At 41.6% G+C, this 17,984-nt stretch overlaps 2 protein-coding genes across 3 annotated transcripts in view; one reads left to right on the top strand and one right to left on the bottom strand.

Annotated features, from left to right (window-relative positions):
• The window catches only part of ITPK1 (inositol-tetrakisphosphate 1-kinase), a 103,167-nt gene extending 95,693 nt beyond the window's left edge, over positions 1-7,474 (bottom strand). The window contains exons 1-2 of one of the 2 annotated variants that reach the window (XM_075191808.1): positions 7,081-7,474; positions 5,902-6,073 (exon numbers count right to left, since the gene is read on the bottom strand). In XM_075191808.1, the coding sequence (XP_075047909.1) occupies positions 5,902-5,996 (95 nt within the window). In that variant the 5' untranslated portion in view covers positions 5,997-6,073; positions 7,081-7,474. Of the gene's footprint in view, positions 1-5,901; positions 6,074-7,080 lie in introns of those variants that run through there. The other variant, XM_075191810.1, reaches the window with a different exon arrangement.
• The window catches only part of LYSET (lysosomal enzyme trafficking factor), a 104,198-nt gene that overhangs the window by 59,442 nt on the left and 26,772 nt on the right, over positions 1-17,984 (top strand). The window lies entirely within an intron of this gene.

Below are 17,984 nucleotides of genomic sequence, written 5' to 3'. Positions count from 1 at the left end.
AAATACATTTATTATTACTGCATTTTATTTTTGCAGCTATAAACATGTTCCTCGTAGAAAAAGGATTTAAAAAAAAAAAATTGCAACCGATAATTTTTAGTGACACATTATTTATGTAGAATGGAAAAGGTTTATGAAAATTAAAATTTAGGAAAAATTTAGAGCAGGGGCTCCAAAATAAAGGGGTACATGACCTGTTCTAGCACAAACCATTGCTGCCGTATATACTTAGAATATAATATCCACCTTATACTTCCTTACAGGTCTTATATACAGTCATAGAAACCTCAAAAAAAAAAAATTATTTTAACATGAATATAACATGAGACAAAAAGTGGAACGGTCCTGCCTGCAGCTAATAATCGTATTATGTTACAAATCTCCCAGACTGGCTAAACATGCTTGGTGTCAGCCAAAATACAGCTGCGAGAACAAGTAGTCACTCCCCAATACAAAAAAAAAAGAAAAAAGACTGAACTTGAATTGCACCTATAACCTGTACACAGTGGAGGAAGACATTTTGTTGGCTGCACCAATTCAATAGGAAGTAGTGATTTCAATTGTCACACGAGGCACTCACAAAATGGCTGCCTCCATTGAGCGCAGACGACAGGGGCACTGGTGTAGAGTTCATGTTTACTATGTGTCTGTCTCTCCACAAAAGGACAATTGAACTACATTTTTTTTTATTTATTTAGCACTGCAAACTGACTGACAGCCGGCAAACCTGAACAACAGGCCCTGTCTGTGCACAGTAACCATCCAATTACGCAACTGTTCAAAATTTGGGGACAGGAGATGCATTATGGGAAACGTGAATGGTTTAGTTTGAGGAAGGGGAATAAAGTATAATTTGTATTTTTACATAAAGATGTAATGATTTTAAATAAAAGATCCTTTGAACTATGCGATACCTGGTCCCTAAGATACAGACAAATAACTACTATATAATGTTAACACACAGGACTTGCCTTATGGGATGGTGCCAGCCAGTGGCTGGGGAGCATCTGCCCCCCTGGGCCGGTCCCATAGAGGGTGACCTTAGGCTGGATCACCTGCATTTTTTTACCTTCAAAATAGGCTGCAGAGTCGAAACTTGCCATCGGGCTAAAATTTGCCAGCCCTCCCCCGACGCCGACTATGGATTGGTGGTCCTATAGTTCCATCCAGGTTGTTTTTTTAAGGGAGATCAGAATGGACAAAACGTATATAAATCATTATTTATAAAGACGGCCACTCGCGTGCAGATCTGCCTGGCCAATAGGATTATTTACGTAGAAATTAAACCAATATTACAATGCACGAGGCCTTGTCGGACAACTGTGTAAACAAAAAAAATCAGATCGGGTTTGGACTGTGAAAATCCAGAATAATTGTTGACCTATGATCACTGCAGCACATGATAGAGAGAACGTAAACTAAAACTGTTCGTTCATTTTTTTTTTTTTTTAAAGAATGTTTTAGATCTATAACCACGTACAACGGCTGCTGGTGCAGAGGGTGTAACTCCCGCCCACCGAGGTGCAATAGGAAATTCTGACGTGATGAGGGTGAATAGCTGGAAACCCGATCCCCAACATGTCATGGGAACACTATCTGTTGCAGGTTCAGTTTGAATAAACACAATACAGACAAATACTGGAGAAGACCCAGACCTCAGCAGGCTCTAACACAATGGTACACAAACCAGCAGCAACAGACACAACGCAATCCTCCCCGAACTGGATGAGGTCAGGTCCAGTCAGCCCCGCGAGCTCCCCCCGGTTACATCTTACGACCAGTATGTGACTACATCACTGTGCGGAGAGAGAGAGAGAACACAAGCTTGTACATTCATCTCATCACGTCAGACACTCGCTCCATTCACCAGCAGTCACATGACCCATCGTATCATAACACAGTCTGGGAACTTGTCAATTAGACCTTGAGTTGCAGCCAATCACGCAATAGACACAGCCTGGGTGAAAAAATGCAACGTCAGTCTGAACTCTTACAACCCTGTGCAATTTAATCACATCACCTCATCTCGCCCTCTTCTCCCAGAATGAACTCAGCAATTGCCAATCCCCCCCCATCACACTGTATCTAACACTTAGGGATCACTTCACACAAAGCCTCAACTAGACAGGCAAACTTTGTGCCTCATGCCTCACAGATGTCACTGATAAAGCAATGAAACTCTCACACCCTGCATTCTCATTAATGCACCAGCAAATCCTCCAAATTAATGTTGTTGGGTTTTTGGGTATTTAACACCCCTTTGCCCCTTCTCTCTCTCCCTTATTATGCTGGGCTTCAGAGAGAACAGTGTTACTCCACAGAAACAGGAGGCAAGTAATGATAACCGACTGGCTTGACGTCAAAGCCAGCTCTACCAATAGGCGAACGTAGGCAGTAGCTGAGGGTGACCAAACACTACTAAAGGGCGCCTAAAACACTGAATGAATGGCATAATGTCGCTAATTCATTGTCTTGCCAGACACTGATATGGAGGTGCAGCAGCCTGCAGCGGTTCCTCCATGTTTGTTATGGGCAGGGGGTGTGGCACTTGGCTGTGATGTCACAGCCACACTTCCAAAAACAGAAGATGTGCACCCACTCCACACTACAAGTCCCAGCATACACTGTCAGCCTACAGCAGGTTATACATGCTGGGACATATAGTTCCACGACAGTTTTTGCACTGTATACCGAGTTCTGTTGTTGTCCTATGCTCTATGTACCGGGCTGCGGACCCTTTGTGGTTCACAGACTTGATGCATTAGGAATAATAGTTTTACACTGGAAAGCACAGAACCCTATGTAAACATTTTACTACTCTGCTTAACCCTCTTTCACATTTACAACTGCCGACTGTACGGGAACTGCTGTACAAAATAATCAAACCCAACGTCTTAAAGGGACACTAAACTGAAGGGCGGTTAGTGTAAGCACCTGTTTATTGCTAATATAGATAATATATATTATTTGGGCAGACAGAACTTGTCTATCTATACCAAAAACTCAAAGTCTGTTCGGACCTTGACCCTTACGGACACGTTCTACCCTCTTGCAGAGTCTTCGTAGGCAGCTTATTTTAGAACAGAGAAGGAGAACAGGAGGACATGATAGAAACTTTCAAATATATCAAGGGTTATAACAAGGTACAGGAGGGAAACATTCTACAAAGGAAGAGAAGTATTAGAACACGAGGACATGTACTGACACTGGGGGGAAGAGAAGTATTAGAACACGAGGACATGTACTGACACTAGGGGGAAGAGAAGTATTAGAACACGAGGACATGTACTGACACTGGGGGGAAGAGAAGTATTAGAACACGAGGACATGTACTGACACTAGGGGGAAGAGAAGTATTAGAACACGAGGACATGCACTGACACTGGGGGAAAGAGAAGTACTAGAACACGAGGACATGCACTGACACTGGAGGGAAGAGAAGTATTAGAACACAAGGACATGTACTGACACTGGGGGGAAGAGAAGTATTAGAACACGAGGACATGCACTGACACTGGAGGGAAGAGAAGTACTAGAACACGAGGACATGCACTGACACTGGGGGGAAGAGAAGTACTAGAACACGAGGACATGCACTGACACTGGGGGGAAGAGAAGTATTAGAACACGAGGACATGTACTGACACTGGGGGGAAGAGAAGTATTAGAACACGAGGACATGTACTGACACTGGGGGGAAGAGAAGTATTAGAACACGAGGACATGTACTGACACTGGGGGGAAGAGAAGTATTAGAACACGAGGACATGTACTGACACTGGGGGGAAGAGAAGTATTAGAACACGAGGACATGTACTGACACTGGGGGGAAGAGAAGTATTAGAACACGAGGACATGTACTGACACTGGGGGGGAAGAGAAGTATTAGAACACGAGGACATGTACTGACACTGGGGGGAAGAGAAGTATTAGAACACAAGGACATGTACTGACACTGGGGGGGAAGTAGGGTCAGAGGAAATCTGAGGAAAAACTATATCACAGAAGGGGTAGTGGATAAGTGGAATAGCCTCCCATCAGAGGTGGTAGAGGATAGTACAGTAGAGCAATTTAAACATGCTTGGGATAGACATAAGGATATCCTTATGAAGATTAAAGAAACAAATAGGATTTGAGGTTACCATAGGTTAAAAAATGGTTTGTTTCTATGTGTATGCTTAGGGCAGCACAGTGGTCTAGTGGTTAGCACTTCTGCCTCACAGCACTGGGGTCATGAGTTCCATTCCCAACCATGGCCTTATCTGTGTGGAGTTTGTATGTTCTCCCCGTGTTTGCGTGGGTTTCCTCCGGGTGCTCCGGTTTCCTCCCACACTCCAAAAACATACCTGTAGGTTAATTGGCTGCTAAGAAAACTGACCTTAGTCTCTCTCTGTGTGTGTGTGTGTATGTTAGGGAATTTAGACTGTAAGCTCCAATGGGGCAGGGACTGCGGAATTAGTAGCGCTATATAAATAACTGATGATGATGATGTATGGTGGCCACAATTAGAGCCAGTTCGTACCAAGTAGCCTCTACTGGTAATCAATGACTGAGCAGGCTGCTTACTGCAAATCACTATAACCGTGAGGTTGTAGGAAGACTGAAGGAGGAAGAAGGACTGGATCGAGGGAGGAGAGCGGAGCAGAGCTATCAGTAGGGGTCAATGTCCGCATAGGACTGGAATTATGACTCTGAGAAAGTTAAGATAACACAGAAAAATAAACAAGACATTTACACAAACAGCTCTGCTAATATACAACCGAGTAAAGAACATTTTTGAGGTTAGTGCACCTTTAAAAAACAACTTCTCCTGGACTTTTTTTTTTTCACAATAGGATTACCATTATACCCACTCCCTTCCTCCGCACTCGTCACCACCCTAATCGTACCTGTTAGTTACCCTCTGGCTCTATAGCTCTTAGTACACTTTGTTTATCAGATAGGTCTCTTCACTGAGATCTTGTTTTACTATCTACCTCAGAATTTATGAAAGTCAAAAACAATTAAAGATACACATCCAAATCAACACTACAAACAAACTAACTAACACTCCTCACTATATACATAGTAGAATTTATATCACAGAGGGGAAAATACACCTTAAAATGTACTAGGTACAATGTGTATTTTGTGCACGCTGTTGTTGTGTAATTGGCACTGATTCAGCCTTCCTGGTTGAAGGCTAGGTGGATTATAATAGTGACTATCATCTGTTTACTGAACATTAACATATCCTGCAGCACTGTACAATAATGGATTGTGCAGAAAGTTATATATAGGCCAATATAAAGGGCAGAGGGCTTTGCTCACAAGAGCTAACAATCTAAAGGGAGATGTCACTCTGGAAAAATACTGCGGATCAATTTGAGTGGGGAAATTTAGAGAGGGCTTCGTTAGGGAGACACTACTGGAAGAAAGAAGTCAGACTAGATAATGTAGCCTAAGTCGACGTTAAGTTGATTTTTTTTTTTATGCATTGTTTCTGCGTGAAGTTTAGGTAAGAATCTTCGCCATAAAAATAAGTGCTGTTATCATTACTGAAATTGCCTTTTTTAGATTGTAAACTTAACAAGCAAGGCTACTACAGAATCTGGCAGCTACTTGAATGGCCCCTATACTGACAAGCTGACATTATACTTTCTAAACATGTACGGATGTATCCAGATGGGCGACACTTTTTGCAGAAGATCCATTGGCGATTTATTTCATGTTTTTGCAGCCAGGAGTGTGTCATTATTTACCAAACCTGTACCTGGGTACTCAATTAAAACGTCATAAAAAATAGGCATTCTGACGTGTCTATTCGCTTCAAATGCACTACCTCCCACCCCAAAAAATAAATAAACAATCTAAACGCAGTCTTGTGTGTGTCAGAAGCCGCACACAGATGTTGGCACATACCTGCATAATTCAGCAAAGGCCTGAAAGTTCAATTTCTTGATCTTTTTTTCGCTCAGCCAATATCCGACCCGCTTCCCTTTCAGGAACGTCTGCATTTTCGGCAACCTGTCACAGCAGCGACCCCGGGGATCAGAGCGAGAGGACAGCCCGGGAACCTCCAATGAGAGCAGGCCTGACGAAAGGAGAAGCATGATTAGGAAACCACATCCACGGACCCTACTTTGCCAGCAGAGAAGAGCGAGACTTTATTGGCCAGCGTTCAAAGGGTTAAAACGAGATCCCCAACGTGCAAAAGCCAGAGGAGGGGGGGGGATAATAGCTGACATACATCAATTATTCATCTGTCTTAGTAACCAATTTAGTGTCAGGAACAGAAGTATAAAGAAGGGATAGTCACAAACCAGCTACAAAGCAGTATAAATTATATAGTATAGTATCCAACCCTAGGAGGAGGATGTGCCCCAAAATTCTAGTGGTTCTTAAAGAATAAATGGGGGTTATTCACTTTGGGGTCTTGTCGTCAGGGGAGGGTTGCCAAATTTTAACCAAGGGGGCAAGACTTGGCTCAGCCGCCTATTAGGAACATTTTAAAGTACAAAAAAAAAATGCAGGTGGCCCAGTGACCCAGCCCAAGGTAGCACCACTATGGGACCAGCCCGGGGGCAAATGCCCCCCACAGCCCAATATGCCCCTACCTGTAGTCCCACAAGACCTGGAACAGCCCCAGTTTGCCTACCTCCAATAGACATTGTACCAACTGGACACACATGGGCATCCATCAATGACAGAATACAAAGTGACCCATTAACTACCAGTTCCCTTTACGGGGCCACGTTCAACAGGAGTGTAAGTTAAGCAGGATTAGCCACTGACAGAGTGAGAGAAGGGCTCAGATCCAGCAGCACTGTGAGACAATCTATGCAGCCTGCACGTAGGTGGCAACATCCCACCAGCAGCCACACTTTATTTACATCATGCACAGTTACAACCACACACGCAGCAGTGCAGGGCAAGGTGCACCCTCCTGCATTAACCCCAGCAATGCCAGGAGAGGCTGCAGCACGTTGCAGGAAGCCTGATCTCTGCATGGGAAGCAGTGATAGCTCTCTAGCTGCAATGGAAGCATTGATGAAATAGGTCAATCCCCCCCTCCCTGCACATGGCACCTTCACTACTGACCTGATTAGCAGATGCTGGACCTGGAGTGCAAGGAGACAGCTCCTGGTCTCCCTCTTGTTGGTGATCTGTCTCTTGACTGTCTCCCTCCCTCTCTTGGTGACTGCTTTCCCTCCCCCTCTTTCAGATCTCCATTTGCTAAGCTGGGTCCCTCCCTGGTCTCCGCTTCTCTTCCAGGCTGGGAGGGTTAGGCAGGGAATTCAGGATTTCAAGACGAGAACACACCCTCTGTCATAGCTTCAGGTCCTCTTCTGCTTCTCTGAAGCTTCATTGGTGGAGAAGGGAAAGAAGCTGGGAAGTTAGAAGCAGCAGAAGGGAGAGGAAGGCAGAGTCAGCACACAGACTGCACTGTATGGGGAGGAAGTAGAAGGAAGCATTACCGCTGCTGGCCAGCAGAGGGCAGCTCTGAGACCCAACCACACCATCATCGGACCCTTTCCCTTCTGCATGTGATTGACACAGTTGGGTCAGGGATAGGCTGGCAAGTTGTCACTAGTTTATTGGGTGTAGAATCAAACAATTACTAGACCTCAGAAGTCATCTGCAAATAAAGGTTTTCATAAAGACAATTGTGGAGCTTTAAAAATAAATCTTTCCCAAGAAAATGACAACACAAATGCCCACAGTTGTTTGTAATACTAAGGGCTAAATTTACTAAGCTGCGGGTTTGAAAAAGTGGCGATGTTGCCTACAGCAACCAATCAGATTCTAGCTGTCATTTTGTAGAAGGTACTAAATAAATGACAGCTAGAATCTGATTGGTTGCTATAGGCAACATCCCCACTTTTTCAAACCCACAGTTTAGTAAATCTAGCCCCAAGGTTTAATCCTATATTATTGTAGAGTCCCAGGGCCGTAAATAGGGCTGTGCAACAGTGGCGACCGCCCAGGGCGCAACGCTGAAGAGGGGCGCAATTTAGAAATATTTTAGGTTAATTTGGTTAAAATTGAAGGCTGGTTGGGCGACATTTGTCTTTCTCGCCCAGGGTGCTAAAATTCTAAGTTACGGCTCTGTAGAGTCCCTTAGGCTAAGCACCATTTAGTGGTCTGTGCCCCACTGTCAAGATCATTGATGGTACCGCCATTGGGAGGGAACCAGGAGTTAGTGGCCGGATCGGAGGATTTAAAAAAAGGCTCCCTAATCCCGTCAGGGTTCGGGTCCGAGTAGTTTAACATTCGACTTTATTGGAGCCGAGCAGTGGACTGACACCGATACGCTTTAAGGCCCGCATGGGCCGCCCTCTAACCTTTAGAAAGGCCACATATTAACCTTAATCTCAGTACTATGTTAAAATAATACATGTATTCAAAGAAAGAGACACCTATCTGTAATAATATATCAGTAGGTATTTTAAACAAGTCTTACAAGCTATTAAAAACAAATCTGACGGTAAAGCAGGAAGTAGCTGGGGGCCACAGGGGAAGACTCCCCTGTGGCTGGGGGCCACAGGCGAGACTTATGAGAGACTTGCAGAGCTATAGAGACACTACGGCCATGAGGGACCAATAACGTGCCAAGCCTAAACCCCATCGAAGCGCACATTTAGAGGGACATTCCGGTTGCCCACAAACACCAGTCCACGCTCTTAATCCTGCGTGTGATTTGAATGTGGCAGTATGTTATTACTTAATACAGTTAACAGATCGAGCTGTGTGAAGCAGAATAGCAGCCTGTGAGTTAAGGTCTTAAATACTATATCCATGTAAATAATCCCGATATTCCAATTTAATCACACTGAAGGATCACGTCCAATTAGCTCTTAACCACCCACTCCCTCCGTTTTTATTCTGCAAAACCGTGGGCTAGTGAATTTGCATAGCCATTTGTATGTTCTATCAAATTAACAGAAAGGATTATGCAGTTACTATGGTAAAAAAAGAAAAAAGATAATTTACGTCTGGCATTTTGCTGTAGAAGGAAATAGTTTTAAAGCTGCACTACCACCTAGTTAAAATATTTTACTGTGGAGCCCTGGGACCGCTACATGCACCCACTTTTCCCAAGACTTTGCTAGCGGGCGGGGCACCTTTAGTAACACCGTTTATTTAGTGGGAGTGCAGCGGTAATGTGGCATTGTAGGTTCAGGTGTTAATTTCACCTGATGATTTCTGATTTGTTTGTTAGTGCTTTATTTCACGTGGAATGATTCATGAAAATACTACATTATAATTTAGTTGCACCACTTTGCAAATCCCTACACTGGCTCCCTGTGTCCTCCAGAATACAATTGAAATTACTCATCTTTACCTACAAAGCCGTCAACAACACCCCTTCATACATCTCAAATCTCATATCAAAATACTCTCCCTCCCACCCTCTTAGATCTACCTGTGACCTGCGCCTGGTCTCGTCTCTGGGAACCACCTCTCACTCCCACCTACAAGACTTCTCCTGTGCTGCTCCCCACTTATGGAATTCCCACCACGCTCAGTCAGACTTTCCCACAGCCTTCAAATCTTTAGATGCTCTCTAAAAACCCATCGCTATTTTAGAGGTGACCTTATCCCCGATAACACTATTCACACTAATGCACCCTCATAACTGTCCCAGTCTCCACTCTGAGCCGCACTCTCTCCTCTTTTTTCAGCTGTGCCCTCTTCCACTTAGAATGTAAGCTCTCTAATGAGTAGGGTCCTCCATACCCCTTGTTTTCATGTCTGCGTTTACATTGTCTACATTGTATGTTCCTGTTTAATGTATGTTCCTGTTTTATGTATGTCTTGCTTTCCCTACTGTACGGCGCTGCGGAGCACTGTGGCGCCTTACAAATCTATGATAATAATTAGGCAAAAAGTATTTAACTGCAGCATTGGAAACACTTTTTTATTTGTTCAGAAATCATGCATTTGAAACCCTCCTTTAGCAATCCTTTTGTTTCCCCTATGATTTACATACTTCCTAAATGCCCCGATTTAGGCAAGACAGTACCAATTGAAGGAGACTTTTCTGTAGTCCCAGAAGTCACCACAATTATCCCTGCTGTCCATGGTGAGTGGGTGCCTCTGGTATTGGCAGCAGTTCAAGGATTATTTTTAAGGGAGTGCAAGGTGGGTTAGGGGCTGTCTAGTTTAGGCAAGCTCTTACTATAGCGTACCACACCTTCAATGTGGTGTGACCAAATCTCCTTGCCCTGATTTCCAGGAGGCCAGTGTTGGGTGGTATGCATTTACTGGGTAAGACCATGAAGCCAGTCTGAGCCTAATAAACGCCAGGTACCTGTATCTTGTATATATGCCTTATGTCTAGTGAAGAGACACTTCATTGGAGTTGAGATTTGTGAGGATACACAACACTAGCTCCAGGTGACAGCTGTCAGAAAACAATTACTGTGAGGATTCACAATACTAGCTCCAGATGACAGCTGTCAGAAAACAATTACTGTGAGGATTCACAACAGTAGCTCCAGAAAACAGTTCTCAATGACAGCTACAAGCGCCTTCTCTCAAATCCTGTAATCAGCACTCTGCTAAGATCAGCAATCTAGCTAGTCTCCTCACCTGAACTACTGCACAGCTTTCTCTACTCTACAATCAGCCCTTCAGTGAAAAGGTCAAGTCAATCAGAACATTTATCTTAACTGTTTGCAGCCTTTATAATGTCCCTCAGTTCTACCAAACCTTTGCAGGACCAAGGTTTTGTTTTGGATCTCTCTTTTGGAATTATTACCTTGATTCTGCCCTCAAACTCCAAGCTACTTACATGCATTGTCCTCAGGTTGTCAGAGTTTGAGCTAAGTTGTCTGGCACCTCCCCCTTACGAATCATGATGATTGACAGCCTCAGAAGGAACACTCACATTTTCAATTAACACTACAGGGCTTCCCTAGAGATAAGTTGTTACACTAAATAGCAGTGACCAGGGAAGAAATTTCAAATTAAATTATTTGTTCCCTTTAGCTTCTTGATCTTGCCCATGTTCTTAAAAGGCCCATCAACATTTTTGGTTGGTTATCTATCTTATCATTGCTGCTCTCAAAGCTCTTCACTAACATCGTTTCGTTACATAACAAGCTTACACTTTGCTTTACAATGGTCCTTTGTATTGAGCGAGTTTTTTCCAAACTTATCTGTGTTTTTTTTTTTGTAATTATCATATCTACAGTATTGCAATTACAGATAATCTCCCCCAGGGTATTATTCGGGTTCAGTTTACTAGTCGTCATGTGAGGTATCACTGCTACAAGTGAATATAGTACTGCGTTACATTAACATGTGTTAGCGTTAAAAAAAATAAAAAGAAACAAATGTATGATTTGTTATAGATTATTATATGACTACTGTTCTATTTGTGGTGTATATATTTGTTTGTTTTTCTTTCTTAAACAAAAATAGTATACATAGTGCAAGCAAAACACAAACGTCTCTTTAGAGGTAAATATAATACAACATACGTATATGTCCTGTAAACAATATATGTATAAATAGTGAGTTCTGATGTCATCGCTTATAAGTTATAATTTCATTGTTCATTAGGAAGAGTCCTCAGTGACTCCCCCCCCCCCCATATTTACATTAGGGATTACATAATCTCTTATATATTAACTAGAGTTAAGTGAAGTTATTCAGCAATGTTTGAGGTCCTGTAATTGTTAGTGTTTCGTGGTCAGAGTATCAGTTTCCCATGCTCAAGAGAACATAAATAAATAAATCAGTCAAGGTTTGGAACCAAATTTTCTTTAAAAATGTTTAATGTTTTTTTTTATGGGCAACAAATTCTGTAAACCACAAAAATAGCCAACAGAATGAACATATTTACATTATAAACAATGTTTTAGGCCAGGGACCAGCAACCTTTTTCCACCGGTGCGCCGTCAAAAATCTTTTCAAGCCCAGGTGTGCTAGTTTGTATAAATATATATATATATATATATATATATATATATATATATATATATAGATAGATAGCGAGATATAGATATATAGTGGTTGAAGTCTGCTGGTCTACAATTGCCACTTATTTTACTGTTTTGATCGTAAAACTATCAAATTCCATTCGCTTACATTTTCCATACTGCCACTACTACATGTCCTCTTTGACCATTGTGTGTGTGTATATATATATATATATATATATATATATATATATAATTTAATTATTTCTTATTTTATCATGCTAATATCTTTATACTATTACTAGTAATGGGACCAAGAAATAAACGTTTATTTTATGCCACACAATAGTGCCCCTAGTTCATACTATGCCACATAGTTGTGCCCCACAGTTTTATTCCACATAGTTGTGCCCCCAGTTCCTGGTATCCCTCACACTAGTGTCCCCAGTTCCCAGTATCCCTCACACTTGTGTCCCCAGTTCCTGCTATCACTCACATTAGTGTCCCCAGTTCCTGCTATCACTCACACTAGTGTCCCCAGTTCCTGGTATCCCTCACACTTGTGCCCCCAGTTCCTGGTATCACTCACACTTGTGCCCCCAGTTCCTGGTATCCCTCACACTAGTGTCCCCAGTTCCCAGTATCCCTCACACTTGTGTCCCCAGTTCCTGCTATCACTCACACTAGTGTCCCCAGTTCCTGGTATCCCTCACACTTGTGCCCCCAGTTCCTGGTATCACTCACACTTGAGCCCCCAGTTCCTGGTATCCCTCACACTAGTGTCCCCAGTTCCCAGTATCACTCACACTTGTGTCCCCAGTTCCTGCTATCACTCACACTAGTGTTCCCAGTTCCTGGTATCCCTCACACTTGTGCCCCCAGTTCCTGGTATCACTCACACTTGTACCCCTAGTTCCTGGTATCCCTCACATCATCATTTATTTATATAGCGCCACTAATTCTGCAGCGCTGTACAGAGAACTCATTCACATCCGTCCCTGCCCCATTGGGGGCTTACAGTCTAAATTCCCTAACATACACACACACACAGACACAGACTAGGGTCAATTTGATAGCGGCCAATTAACCTACCAGTATGTTTTTGGAGTGTGGGAGGAAACCAGAGCACCTGGAGGAAACCCACGCAAACACAGGGAGAACATACAAACTCCTCACAGATAAGGCCAAGTTCATATATATCTCCATCTAAGGTCAATGGGCCTGAATCATTAAGGAAAGTAAGGCAAAAAAATGAGTATGTTTTCTCCTCGACAAAACCATGTTACAAGGGGTACAAATTCGGTTTTTTTATTTTGCACATAAGTTAAATACTGTCTGTTTTTTCATACAGCACACAAATACTGAGCTTATTTTTACACTGACATTAAAAGTTGATCTAGGACATGCCCTACCCCAAATATAAATCTGCCATGACATTTTAAATTTACCTCCCCTCCAATACATGGTTTTGCCCAGGTTCAAAGTTACTCATGTTTTTGCTTTACTTTCCTTAATGAATCAGGCCCAATGTGTTTAGAGACAATCTGTACGGTACTAATGTCAGTGTATGTATAGCCACTGTTATAGCCTCATCAACTCTTAATTTCTATTAATATATTGTACTATATTTTCTCTACCTGCTTAGTCATGTTGTGATTCTTGTCAGTCCTCAGTGCACATTACTATTGTCTTTATTTGATTAGTCTGACTGGTCATGGCTCATCCTGGGTTATTCAGTTTGTGTTACCTGCTTACTTCCCCTGGCTTTCCATTAATATGTATGTTTTGCACCAAAGTCCCTATTTTCTACTCCCACTTATCCTCTATTAAATTAAGATGGGGTGACGGGACTTTTAATTTAATGCTGAGTGGTTTGGGTCTTTAATTGAATCTGGGCCTGAGTGTGGGGAGGAGGGCTATCTATTAAATGTGAATATTCATTATTTAATACCGGGAATGGTTGTGGGAAATGGTTGTATTAAACGTAAATGCTATTAATTTATTGCTGGGGCTGTTTGGAGGGAGGGTAATAGGTTTATTCATTAAATGGGGATACTATTAATTTAATGTTGGGGTTGGTTGGAGGGAAATAGATCCATTTATTAAATGTGAATACTATTACTTTAATGTTGGGGCTGGAGAGAGGCCTTATTATTAAATGTGGGTGCTGTTGATTTAATGGGGGGGATGGTTGGAGTTTTCTAAATTTCATCTACCCATTAATCATTGTGTTTGCAAGTTTTTAGGGGAGTGAAGGGGAATTTTAACGCAGTCATATATAACACAAAAAAAAGGACTGGCATACATTTTCATACATTAGATTGCATTACACGACCATTCTAGTTGATAATATCTACATTACTGTACTTTCTTTAGCATATTTTTTTATTTAATTATTTTTTACTATAGAATCATCTATACCATGTCAAAACACATTAGTGCAAACATATTTGTACCAAAACATACATAAATATATTTAATTAGTGATTTTTTTTTTTTGATTTTTTTTTAATGTTTTTTTCAATTCATTATTTTTTCACAAGAAAATCAACTTTTACATGTTGCGCATTACTGCTAAACATAGTTTATCTTTTTTTCTCATTATTACATGATTTCAAATAGTTTTCAGAGGTTTTTTATTTTTATCACACCCCAAGGAGGTGCGAGATAAAACAGCATATTTGCATGTTTAACGCTGCGTTAAAAAACAATTGAATAGCTTTTAACACGGCTGCCTCTCGCCCTCCCTATACTTTCAATAGACCTTCTACTGGAACGCGAGAGGACTGTTCGATTAAAATAACCGGAGCGCTAAAAATGAAATTGAGTCGCGGGTAAAGTTAAATGATAAAAAAAAAACAGCGTTAAAATGACTTACCGCGGTCTTAAATAAAATCTTGCGGTCAATTGATTACCTCCCCCCCATAGAATTATAATATAGATAGGGTACCAAATATTGTGTATTATGGAAGCAGAATCCCACCTGTTCCAGGCAGCTTGTGTAAAATATTTACTGTGCAAAGGATTCTATAATGTACCATAAAAGTGGATTATGATCGTGATGGTTCACGTGGCACAGGCCACGTACAATATCTTTTACAACCCTCTTGATGTATTATTTCTACCAAATCTGATTAATATTTAACCAGATAAACCCTGTTATCCTCTTCTCCTAGTTACTTACTATGCGGACAATTTAGGCACTTGCACAGAGCAGCACTCTCTAGCGCAAGCATAAAAATGTTCATTTTCTTTACATTTTACGGGTTTTTTCTTGTCTACTTGGTAGATTTAAAAAAAAATATATTTTTTAAAATAAAAAATACCGGCTGGGAGGTTAGAGTTGGTTTTGCCCAAATCAAGATAATTAATATGATTTCCGCAGGGATACACAGTTTTCTTATGCATGCACAGTACAGAAAACCATATTTAAATTATGAAAATCTTTCCATCCAGCTATAGGTGACCCCCTGTGTGTTTGATTGAGAGACAACAGAAACTTTGAAGACATAGGGGGGAAAAAATCAGCATTTTCTGTAGTTGTTACATTAAAACAGTCACATTTTATGATAAAATAAAGATTTGAAAATGTTTGAAATCACAGTGGGGATTTCAATTCCCCTTGAATTTCCGCGGCGTTAAAACTTTTACCGTTATTACGGTAGTTTTAACCTGGCTGTCTGCTCGCAGTTCAGGGATTGAAACTACCGTAATAATGGTAATAAAGCGCATTATTACCGTAATAACTGTAGTAATGCGCAAGCCGCGTTACTTTTACTCGTAACGCGGGCAATTGAATCCCCCCAAAGTGTCAAAGAGGGAATGGTTCAAACATTCTTACAATAAATGGAAAATATTCATACTCTTAAAGACCATAAATTAACATCACCTAAATCCATGGAAAACTGCCTATATCTCATGCTTGTCCTCTGTTCTAGAAAGTCTTACGATGTACTTACCGGTATTTTGGTCCACTAGGCCTCATTTGGTTGTTGCCTGGTGTATAATATGGGGTTGTTAGTGGAACACGTGGCAATGTGTGGGGTATGATACTGTAGACAGGACACAAGGTAAGGTGGTGTATATATGTATTATTATTATTTTACGTGGTAGCATTACTCTACTTTGGGGGTCTTCCTGAAATCATGCTAACTGGTCAAATCTAAATACAGAAATAACTAGCCCCTGGACAGACTGCCTCACAGCACTGGGGTCATGAGTTAGATTCCCAACCATGGCCTTATCAGTGTGGAGTTTGTATGTTCTCCCCGTGTTTGCGTGGGTTTCCTCCTGGTGCTCTGGTTTCCTCCCACACTCCAGAAACATACTGGTAGGTTAATTGGCTGCTATTAATTGACCTTAGTGTGTGTGTGTGTGTGTGTGTGTGTGTGTGTATGTTAGGGAATTTAGACTGTAAGCCCAATGGGGCAGGGACTGATGTGAGTTCTCTGTACAGCGCTGCGGAATTAGTGGCGCTATATAAAATAGCGAATAATGATGATAATGACACTCCTGGGTTAGCCAGCGTGACAGCACTGATGGTGTCCCGAGTCACTCTCTTGGTGGTCCTGACTATAGTACATAATGTGGACCACAGAACATGCAAACTGAGAATTTACAGTGCACATGGGTTGTGCCCCAGCACCAAGTTGTCTCTCTCTTTCCTCTGAACCACACTGTGTAATCTGAGAAGAACAGGACAAGATGTAGACGAAGAAGGAAGTTGTGTTGTCAGAAAAACCACAAGTGTCTTCACCACCGATGTCGCTAAAATATTTTACAACTTATTTCTCTTTATTCTTCTAACAGAGCTAAGTAGACCGTACGGTCATAGAGCATTCTAGAGGAAACCTCCCATATATCTACTTATAAGCATTACTTACCATGTGTCAGAGGTGCCGCATCCATGCTGACTATGGTGTATGGTGAGTACCGAATACTTCAGGTATAGAAGACTCGGAATATTACAATCTCCATCATGGCAACAATACAAAATTATAACATGAGGTGTTTTTTTGCCTAAATACATATTAACTTATAAAGCCCCAAACATAAGACTAGTGGGTATATTTACTAAACTGCGGGTTTGAAAAAGTGGAGATGTTGCCTACAGCAACCAATCAGATTCTAGTTATCATTTATTTAGTACATTCTACAAAATGACAGCTAGAATCTGATTGGTGCTATAGGCAACATCTCCACTTTTTTTCAAACCCGCAGTTTAGTAAATATACCCCGGGAGGGTAAGAGGTTTCTTCAATGTGCAGAAAAAGAGGAATTTTTATTGTGTGTTTCGTTAATATCGAGTAACAGTATTTTCAGGAACCAACAATTCCAGTGACCAGAAAAGAGGAGCCAGACACGTCCCAGGAGACTAGACCACGCCCCCATCATGGTGTGGCCACGCCCTTCAGCAGTGCTTTAGTGATGTTATAGAGTCACTACAGTCTCCTTCCCTATACTTCTCAGGCTCCCTTTTCCCAATCCTCTGTTGCTGATCCTCAGCAAAAATTGTGACCTTACTGCTCACCCCAGCTACCCCACTCTGCACCTTGGCCGTACAGTGTTTTACAAGAGCCGGTAATTAATGCCGTTATATTGTTCTATTGTGGTGGAAGGGTGGGTTATACTGATCATTTTTTATTATTATTTTGTTTCTTTCTATAAATACATTTTAATCAACAAAATACACGCACACTTGCACCCCATTCAAAAAATTATTGAAAAATTAAAACATATTTTCTGAATTCCTGTTCTTGAACTAAAGAGGTCTGGTGCTGACTGTGCTTTAAACCCACCCAAACCTGCAGGGGACAAAAAAACTGCAAAAATGGCAAGTTCGGGGGAGTTGCAGAGACCACTGAAACCAGTAGATAGCTATTGGTCCAAGCAGTCACTTTACCCCGCCCATAATTTGGCTCCTCTGGGGCTGTGGATGGACAGTCTGTCTGGACAAGCCAATCAGAAAGGTGGGAAATATTTAAAACCATTTCCCATGTATTCAATTGGTTTGTCCATTAAGCCATTTAGATGGTCAGTCCAGGGGACTCTCCGTTTAATGATCTGTTTATTTGT

This window comes from Mixophyes fleayi, chromosome 12, assembly GCF_038048845.1.
Source record: "Mixophyes fleayi isolate aMixFle1 chromosome 12, aMixFle1.hap1, whole genome shotgun sequence".
In the NCBI taxonomy this organism is placed as follows: domain Eukaryota; kingdom Metazoa; phylum Chordata; class Amphibia; order Anura; family Limnodynastidae; genus Mixophyes; species Mixophyes fleayi.
This window is presented reverse-complemented; position numbering and strand designations above follow the sequence as displayed.